Below are 10,790 nucleotides of genomic sequence, written 5' to 3' on the forward strand. Positions count from 1 at the left end.
ATTCTAATTATTTATAATATAATATAGGATAAATTCTTTATAAGAATTTAAGCGTGAGGCATTGATACACAGTTAATGCCCTTTAAATATATCTATGAAGAAACTATGAATTTTTCATTACGAAATTTTTCGTTATTTTTTCATTATGAGGTTTTTTCACGCTGACTACTTAATAAATTCTTATAAAGAATTTATCCTATATTATATTATATATATATATATATACATATACATACATATATATATATATATATATATACACACATATATACATATACATATATGTATAACATTTCGCCTGACATGCTAACAAATCTGCCAGCCAGCCGCCTTTATAATAATAATAATAATTTATCTGTTTATTGGCAACGAGGGCTAATACAAATTATCCATAAAAAGCAATATAAGATGATACAAAGGGTTTTCACATTCGTGCAACCATTAAATAATAATAAAAACAAATGGTGGGGGCTGTTGAGCCAAGACGATAGAAAAATTATTATGAACGCTAGGAGGACAAGCAAGAGAGGAGACAGGCGAGGCAGGTCTTTTCTTTAGGAAGGAAATGGACAGAAAGATAGATCCCCTTTCTTCACGTGTCAGCGACGAGAGAGTCAAGGAGGAAGAGTGAGAGAGAGAGGGAATGGTGAAGGGGAGAGGAGAAGAATAGGGAAAGGGTGGGAGAGAAAAACAGAAAGGATGAAGAACAAGAGAGGGAGAGAGATAGAAGAAGAGTGCGTATCGTAATTATTAAGATAAAACTTACTTGGAGAAGGATGCGTGGCATTCGATCATATAATAATATAAATAATATATAAATATATGCATATATACATACCTAAATATGCATATATGGGGACAGGACATCAAAAAATGTTAAATACAATGAGAAACAAAAACGACTCTCTCGTCGCTGACATGTGACGAAAGGGGATCTAATTGGCAAATTAGACATACACATCGATATCCATCCTTAGATATCATGAAGACAAGGCACGCAATGAAAATTTTAAACATCTAGGTGAAATGAAAGAGACCCAAGGAAAATGGCTCACGGCATGACATTAAGAAAACCTCATTAAATTTAAAAGCAACATAAAATATTCTCAATTGCTTCTTTACAAAATCATTCATTTTACCCCAGTGAGCCACTTTCAATTAAAATAAAGCAATGCAATGAAATATTATTGTAAAACTTTATTATATTTTTATGTGAAAATCTTGAAGGTGAAAGGAAATGATTCCAGCAGATAGTAAGAAGTAAATCAGAGATATGAATGCCATAAATAAATTATATTAGAAACCAGCAATCTCTTTGAACATTTGTCAGCCAGTTTATGTACTTATTTAGAAAGCTCACCATTATCAGTTGTATGAGATAGTCTCACTCAAAGTTGGCAGTGTATTTTGTCTTTTTATAATGACAAGAAAATAATTAAAATGATACAATCGTCTTCAGTAATTTAACAGTGTTTTTATTATAAGCACAGGGTCTAACATGTAGGGATGTGGAAAGGGGCAAGAAGAGGAAAGCCATTTACACTGACCCCAGCTCTCAAATGGTACCTATTTCATCAACCCAGAAAAGATGGGAGGCAGAATTGTCTTCCACAGGATTTACTATCAGAACATAATGGCACTAAGCATTTTCTCCAACAAGCCAATGATTCTGCAGGGGTGCCACCTTAATAGTAATAATGACTGACTCTCTTGCCGGTGGCACGTAATAAGCACCAACTGATCATGACCAATGCCAGGGCCCCCTGACTGGCTCCTGTGCTGGTGGCATGTAAAAAGCACCCACTACACTCTCGGAGTGGGTGGCATTAGGAAGGGCATCCAGCTGTAGAAACCTTGCCAGATCAGATTGGAGCCCGGTGCAGCCGCTCGCTCTCCAGACCTCAGCCAAACCATCCAACCCATGCCAGCATGGAAAACAGACGTTAAACGACGACGATGATGATGTAATATAAGCACATGGCCTGAAATTTGGTACTTAATTTATCAACCCTGAAAGGATGGAAGGCAAAGGCGATATTGGCGGAATTTGGACTCAGAATGTGAAGGTAGATGAAACGCCGCTAAGCATTTGGCCTGGGATGCTAACAGTTCTGTCAGCTCATCATCATCGTTTAATGTCTGCCTTCTATGCTAGCATGGGTGGGATGGTTTCACAAGAGCTGGCCAGGTTGAAGCCTGCACCAGACGTCTGTGACTGTTTTGGCAAGGTTTTTACAGGTGGATGCCCTTCCTAACACCAAAAACTCAGCAAAGTGGACTGAGTGCTTTTTACATGGCACAAGCACAGGTGAGGTCAGTTTTGGCAAGGTTTACCCTTAATAACAATGACAATCCTTTCTACTATAGACAGAAGACCTGAAATTTGTGGGAAGAGGGATAGCCAATTACATCAACTCCAGTATTCAACTGGTACTTATTTTATCGACCCCGAAAGGATGAATGGAAAATCCAACCCTGGCAGCATTAGAACTTAAAGTCGAAAGAAATACCGCTAAGCATTTTTCCCAACATGGTAACAATTCTTCCAGCTTGCTGCCTTTATAATAATAATCCTTTCTAGAATAGGCACAGGGCCTAAAATTTAGGGGACAGGGGCTGTCGATTACATCAACCCTGAAAGGATGAAAGGCAACCTCAAGACGGACGCAATGCCACTAAACATTTCGCCTGACATGCTAACAAGTCTGCCAGCCAGCCACCTTTATAATAATAATAATAATAATTTATCTGTTTATTAGCAACAAGGGCTAATACAAATTATACATAAAAAGTAATATAAGATGGTACAAAGGGTTTTCACATTTGTGCAACCATTAAATAATAATAATCCTTTCTACTATACGCACAAAGCCTGAAATTTTAGTGGGGGAGGGGACTTGTTGATCACATCGACCCCAGTGCATAACTGGTACTTAATTTATGAACCCTGAAAGGATGAAAGGCAAAGCTGACCTCGGCAGAATTTGAACTCAGAACATAGCAGCAGATAAAAATATCCCTAGGTATTTCACCTGGCATGCTAACACTTCTGCTAGCTCGCCACCTTAATAATAATTGTTATGTCCTACATTATGATGATGTATTTTGTCGTCTGTGCAGGACTGGCCCGAACAGCGTACCTCACTGACTGACATTATTGACTGTGTCAGTCCACTATTAGTAGTGGACCATCCCCCTTCTCACCTGGGGGCATCCGCATCTGCAGCAGCAACAACAACAATAATAATAATGGGACAGGAGTAAAATGACTGAAAGCATACACTTTCCTCTTCAGGAAAAGGAAGGCAAAGATTAAAAGGGATATCCTGCCCCACCAGTAATTTTCTTGAAAATTAGCTGAATGTGGCAAGGATGCTTGACTGAGTTCAACCCGGGTTCCATCAGAGATTCCCTTTTGTAAAGATGTCAGTTAAAAATTTCCATTAATGTTTCATGTTCGTTTGTGTTCCTGACGACAGCTGTTTTACTTAATTCTTCATTATTTTCAGAGTTGATTTAAATAAAACCAGTATATTTCGGAAGAAATATGGTAACAAAAGTATTAAAGTGATCTAAATTCACATCTTCCAGCAAAAGGACAGTGACGTAAGAGTGTGCTTTTAAAATATTGGTTGCAGTTGAATTGAGTTCAGTCTTTTCCAGGGACATTCAGAACATGCAAGGCCTACCTGAAGGGGAATCTGAAAACTCTTTTCATAAACTGACAGAGAAACGTGAATGTTACCATTGTGGAAATTGCAACCATCTTGCTCAAGTGTATTCCTTCGAAACTAAAAGAATGTTTTGTTTGCAAGAATATCGGATATACCCATGTGTGTGTGTGTGTGCAAGAATATTGGATGTACCCATTGAAAATGTCGGTAATTTGACAAGAAAGGACAGGACAAGAGACAAATTGCATTGAATAAGATAGAAAAGAAGGGGAATGGTTGTTGGGTGAGGTGGAAGTATTGCAGAATGATTGGAATCTGGTGATGGAGGGGCTTCAGACTCAGTGAAGAATTTTAAGAAACTGGAAGAATTAGAGGATTCGCAAGAGACATTGGTAAGATTGAATACGTATACCAGAGAGTTGGTGAAGCCATGTGTCCAACGTTAATGTATTGTTGGACAAAGGAAGTGAGATCCAGTTACCATTATTGGTGGTGCAAGCAATGTTCAGGTGTTGTGGGAGAGAAATTGGATGAAGAAAATCAATTTAAATTGGAGAACCGTATTTCTTTTGATTGGGGAAAGGAATTCTGTTGAAATTGGAGGAGCTTCTGGCTGAGTTTTGGTCAGAGTTTAGTGATAAGTTGAGCTGTTTAAAGGATTTTAAGACAAAGTTATCTGTTGTTAAGACATCACCACAAGATCATTCTGTGCCTTATTCAGTTATGGACTAAATTCAAAAGGAACAGGATTAAATGGAGAGTCAAACTTAATCTTGTTGGGCTTCCCTCATTGTTTCTGCCCCCCACTCCCAAGACATTTTGGTAGTGTCAGACTATGTGGAGTCTATAAAAGATCCATAAATGGTCTGTACTTTGTGAAACATATTTGATCCCAGGAGCAGCAGATTTGTTGGTTACCTTAACACTAAAAGCACGATGGGCCACAATCGTGGACATCAGGCACAGGTCGACAGGCCACAATTGTGGCCCAGATAGATGCATTTAATCTATGGGCGTTTGTTGGGGACTAATGTCACTCAAACACTCAGATATCCCTCAGAATGCAAGTGGTCTAATAGTTCAACTAATGACTTTTCAGATGATGTAAAACTTGCCACTATTATATACTAAAAAGATATTTTAACTATTTTTTTTGTTTTTTTATGTGTGCATGGTAGTCTCGTTTTCATAAAATGTGCTCAGCAGTCCATGTTATGTAAGTGCAAATTCCAGCGCTTTATGGATTAAAAACAGGTGAAAAATTTAGTAAACTTGGTTCGAGTCATGCATATCAGCTCAATAAAATAAAATAAAGTTCTGCAGAGAACAGTGTCTAACAAGCACCTCTCTTAAAACTGTTGACTTTGTGCCAAAGTTAGAAATACTTTGTTAGATGACGCAGGGTAAGAATTTAGTTTGTGAAATCCAAAATAAGCACACAATATAGTGGACGGGGGCGGATTTGGGGACATTTAACATACATAACATTGTTGTTTAAGTTCTTCGTGTTTATAGGAAGCAAGATGAGAGAATAAGGATGGGATTTGGTTAATCTGTGGCTCGAAGTATCACCTTTTTCTTCAAAGTGGAATAACTACTTGAAATCTGATCAAATTCCTTGGAAATTTGTGAATTTATTTCAGGTGATAATGAGAAGACGTTACACTCCTCTTTGTTCCTTTCATAAACAGTGAGTAAACTTTTGATGAAAACAGAACCGCTTTCATCAGTTCGGAAGGCTAGGTTTTCCGGAACAGTGGCAAAAGCGACATACAGATCGGGTACGTTGAAATATTCCCTGACATTTTTCTTATTAGAATTAATTTGACAAGTGTTTATATAAATGAGTTTTGGTTTGTCTTTCAGGTGAGAACTCTCCTTTAGGGCGTTATTAATAGTAATATAAGATAATTCGTTACCATCAGTTCCGATAATATTCCCTACAACCCCATGTGACATCAAGAACATAACGAAACAATCTTCAGTGGCTGTACTTTCTGCAGCTCTTTTTAGAATTATATCTTCCATTTCCTTGGCCGTTTTATTAGAATAAAGATCAACATCGAAATTGAAAGCAGTGAAAAGATTTTTAATACCCTCCACATCTTTTTCGCTTCCGCTCCTTTTTTCGTATTTCTTATCGTCAAAATCTATATTATTTATTATTATAACACGCCCATGTGGTTTAAACTTCATCGGGTAGAATGACGGATCGTCTAATAGCGCAAGTATTTGATGATGACCTGACTTTCTCAAGGCCGACACAAATTTATCGGACCCATCCGGTAGTTTCCTTAATATATAATCATGCAACTGTCGTACTTGATCGAAAGTATTTCTTAGAGCCATTATTCCCTGTCGATGTCCGTCAACCAATAAACCATTGGCCATAGCTTCGTCGATAAATGAATCAATATCATCCATGGATTTTACAAAATCAACTCGAATTTTTACAAACTGATCTTTAGAAATATAATGCACTTCTTTGGCAGTCATGTTTATATAAAATTATAAATCTCAAAACAATTTAAATCTGTCAAAAAAATCACAAATTATACTTGAAAGTATCGGTCCACGTCTTCACTTCCTGGTACACGCAAGATTAGCGGTGTACGACGCTTAAAATAACCTATTTTAGTTTTGTTCCGGGACATAATGAAATATTGCTGGTTACTTACAAATACATACTTTATAATTAAAAATAATTAACCAGCGATTTTTGGTTTTAAATCCTATATATTGTGGGACTAAAAGTAAAGCTAAGTCTGTGTGTGTATGTTTGTTTGTGTGTATGCTCGACTAACTTTTTATATTAACACCCACAAAATTTTCACTAAGAAAAAAGAAAGTCGGATTTTTTTGTGTGTAATCAAGTACCCTGATCGCCTAATATGCTCCAAATCCCTTATTTTGGTTCGGAAAAAAAGGTGGTGGGAGACGAGAGGGTGATATTTTTAATAACGAACCATGTAATTCACACCCTGGAAAATTTATTTCTGTCAAATGTTTTTTTTTTTTTCTTTCATATACACAAGATATAGTCTACACACTTCGATGCTTTAAACAGAACAAGCATGCAGTTGACAAACGTGTATTTTTTATATATAAAAATTTAAAAACAAATTTTTTTGTTAATTTATCGAATTTTTCTTTATAAATCATAGTTTAAAATATTGGCAGTCCGAATTTTTGGCTTGAATCACAGCGATGGACCATTAAAAGTGTTTACGGGGGAAAAGATATAGGCGCAGGAGTGGGTGTGTGGTAAGTAGCTTGTTTCCCCCAGTCCCGCTGCGTGGCACCTTGGGCAAGTGTCTTCTATAGCCTCGGGCCAACCAAAGCCTTGTGAGTAGATTTGGTTGACGGAAACTGAAAGAAGCCCGTCGTGTGTGTGTTTGTGTCTGTGTTTGTCCCCTCCCCACTGTCACTTGATAACCGATGTCGGTGTGTTTACCGAGAGGTTCAACAAAAGTGACCGATAGAATAAGTACAAGGCTTACAATGAAAAAGTCGCGGTGTCGATTTGTTCGAGTAAAAGGCAGTGCTCCAGCATGGCCCCAGTCAGATGACTGAAATAAATAAAAGAATAATACAGGGTGTCAGGTGGTTGTGAGATGTGTTAAAAATAACAGCTAATTAGGCCTTAAATCATGCAACAATTTTTTTTTTTTTTTTTTGTATAATCATGAATTCACAAAAATTTTTCAAAATTGAAGTTAAGAGGGGTTACATGGCATGCATAAAGGAGAATTCTGCTGATCCCAGGGCTCAACAGATATTTATTGCATCGACCCCCTTAGTGGAATTTGAACTCAAGAATGTTAAGATGGAGAAACTGCTGCTAAGGATGTTACCGATTTTGCCAGGTCAGCCTGAAATTTTGGTGGAGGGGGCTAGTCAATTAGATCGACCCCGAAAGGATGAAAGGCAAAGTTGATTTCAGTGGACTACCTTAGTAATATTTTAATAAGACATATTAGAAGTTGGTGAGCTGGCAGAATCGTTACCATGCTGGGCAAAATGCTTAGCAGTATTTCCTTTGCCATTATTTTCTGAGGTTGACTTTTCCTTTCATCCTTTTGGGGTCAATTAAATAGCTACAAGTTATGCACTGGGGTCAATGTAATCAACGTAATCCCTTTGTCTGTCTTTGTTTGTCTCCTCTATGTTTAGCCCCCTGTGGGCAATACAGAAATTAATATGACAGAAATTAGGTCGATCTGAAAATAATGACCGCTCTAAGGTTTGTGTTTTGAAACGCAATTTTATCATAGTATTTTAATAATATTTTAGGTGAATTGCGACATACTTAATAATTGATGTATGCACTTTAATAATTTTCTACTTATTTCAGACAGAAAACATTCCTGAAGCATAGGTGCCCTTAATTCTGAACATGACAAAAAGGACCTTTGCTTACTTTTCTTGCATGAGTTCAAGCTTGGACACAATGCCTCCCAAACTGCTGCCAATATCAACAGAACATGGGGAGAGGGGTTCACAAGTGATCGCACAGTATGAAGGTGGTTTCAGAAATTTCATAGTGGTGATGAGAGCCTTGAAGATGAAAGTAGAGGGCAGTCATGCAGTCTTGGCAATGAACAGTTGAAAGCAATTGTTGAACAAAACCCACGTCAAAATGTCTCAGGCACTTGGTATTGGTATTGCAACGGTCTCATGCAATCTGCAGAAGATTGGTAAGGGGAAAGTTCAATGGTAAGGTAAAGTTCAATGAAAATCGAAAAGTTCAGCGTTTTGAAGTGTGCTTGATGCTCTTTCTGCAAAACACCAACAATCCTTTCTTGACTGAATAGTCATTTGTGATGCAAAGTGGATCCTTTATGGTAACTGTAAACGATCAGGTCAATGGCTTCATCATGATGAGTCCCCCAAACATTTCCCAAAGCCAAAGTTGCATCAGCAAAAGATTATGGTGACTGTCTGGTGGTCTGCAATTGGTGTTGTACTTTACAGCTTTCTGGAAGCTAATCAGAGCATTGCAGCAGAGGTTTACTGCAATCAACTTGCATGCTCACTTGCAAATAATGAGACCTGCATTGGTGAATCGGCATGGCCCAATTCTGCTCCATGATAATGCAATGCCACATATTGCAAGAATGATGCAGCAGAAACTCACAGACTTGGGATAAGAGACCTTACTACATCCTCCATATTCTCCTGATCTTTCATCCATGACTACCATTTTTATAAGCATTTAAATATGTCTTTAAGTGATTAAACTTTTAGGTCCAAACCAGAGGTGGAATCAGCTTTCAAAGATTTCTTAGCATCAAAGCCAATAAGTTTTTATCAACGAGGCACAAATAATTTCGTTGATCGATGGCAGAGATGCATAGATATTCACGGTTCATACTTTGACTAATCAAAACATTTCTATTGTTAATTTTTCCAGAATAAAATTATTTCTGAAATCTGCCATTATTTTCAGAACAACCTAATATTTATAAAAGCCGACAGAATCGTTAACATGCTGGCCAACACCCTAAGTGGCAATTTGTCCATCTTTACATTCTGAATTCAAATTCTGCTTAGGTCAATTTAATATACCTACTTGTGTGCTCCTCTCACCCATACACACCAGTTTGTATCTTCATAACTTCCAGAAAAGTATCCAGGTTTTTTTAATGAAATTTTCTAGATACACTTCAGATGGTGTATATTCTGATTAAACTGAAATTTGTCCTGAAAAAACTTATTTGTGTGTGGGAAGAAAAGTTTTGGAAAATTCACACAAGTTGACTTTATTTTCTTAATGACTTTCAGAAAAATGTGTATTTTTTAATGAAAGTTTCTACAAATTCTTTTCAGAATGTGTAAATTACAATTATATCAGATTTGTTGTGAAAAACCTAATAAAAAAAAAAATGGTGAGCACACACACACATACATCACAATTTTTCGAAATTTCAAGTTTCATTTTGCAGAGATATATGATATCTTGCTATGTATGTGTAAGAGCTTACCAAATTTATTTCCTCACCTCACACTCCAAAATAATTGCAATCTACACACTCTGAAAGGTATTTTGAGAAGATTTCATTAAAAATTACCCATTTTTCTGAAAGTTATGTGTAAAGAAAGCTGTCTTGTGTGAATATTTCCGAAACTTCCCACTCAACCCTCGGAAAATTCTTTCACCACATATTCTAATATAATGACAATCTACACCATCTGAAGCATATTTGTAGAAAACTTCATTCAAAAATATCCAGGGCGGAAGGCATATATATGAAGATAACTTTACCTTTTATACTTTCAGGGTCAACAATATAAGTGATTGACTTATCCTCTCTCAGAAATTCCTGGCCTTGTAGCAAAATTTGAAACAATATGGGAAAGGATTATATCAGAGAATGGGAGGCAGTGTGAGATGGTTTGGTATTAAAAGGGTGGAACGGTTATAAGCATTTAGGTTTCTGTCTGTCATTTATTGAGAAACAATTCCCATAAATGAAGCTACAATTGGATTTCTGTAAATAGATAATTAGATTGTCAAGGCAACAGGGGAGGGACATGTCGGGAACTGAACTTAACTAGTAATTAGTGGTCAAAGATTGGTCATTGTTTACTAATCCAATCAAACATCATTAAATGCTAACAACCTGTATTTCAAGTTTACCTGTATTTAGTGATTAGCATTCTCTATCTAAAACAATGCTTTCCTTTTTTTTTTCTTTGCTAGAGCAAATCATCAAAAGAAAAAAAAGGGCAGTGCTTGAATTTGAGCAGCTCATAGCAACCAACCCTGACAGTAAGGTGTTCTGGAAATATACGGATTCAAAGCAGTGACCTCACTCTCCAGTTGGTCCTCTTCGCAATCCCCACACAAACCAGATTCCTGATGATCCAAAAGAATGCACAAAATTCATTGTTGAATGTTAAGCAGGTGTAGTAATAGCTAGATAGTTGAATGATCTCCCTTGCAAGAAAGATTATAGAGTAACCTCCCTTTTCTAAGTTTCTCAGTGCAACTCCTCGCTTTTTTACGTTTTTCATGAGACGTGATTCTTAATTATTCAAGAAGCTTAGCGTGATCGTTACCAGCGTCGCCTTCTAGCATTTGTGCTGGTGGCATGTTAGAAAATCAATCGAGCG

General features: G+C 37.0%; 1 protein-coding gene across 1 annotated transcript; it reads right to left on the reverse strand.

The window, feature by feature from the left end:
- Nucleotides 1–1,182: 1,182 nt before the first annotated feature.
- On the reverse strand, nucleotides 1,183–6,297 carry LOC106871720 (caspase-7). The gene has a single exon (XM_014918332.2). It carries the CDS (start codon nucleotides 6,168–6,170, stop codon nucleotides 5,223–5,225), a length of 948 nt encoding a protein of 315 aa, XP_014773818.1. The 5' UTR covers nucleotides 6,171–6,297; the 3' UTR covers nucleotides 1,183–5,222.
- Nucleotides 6,298–10,790: the final 4,493 nt, after the last annotated feature.

The sequence above is a fragment of the Octopus bimaculoides genome, chromosome 26 (assembly GCF_001194135.2).
Source record: "Octopus bimaculoides isolate UCB-OBI-ISO-001 chromosome 26, ASM119413v2, whole genome shotgun sequence".
Taxonomy (NCBI): domain Eukaryota; kingdom Metazoa; phylum Mollusca; class Cephalopoda; order Octopoda; family Octopodidae; genus Octopus; species Octopus bimaculoides.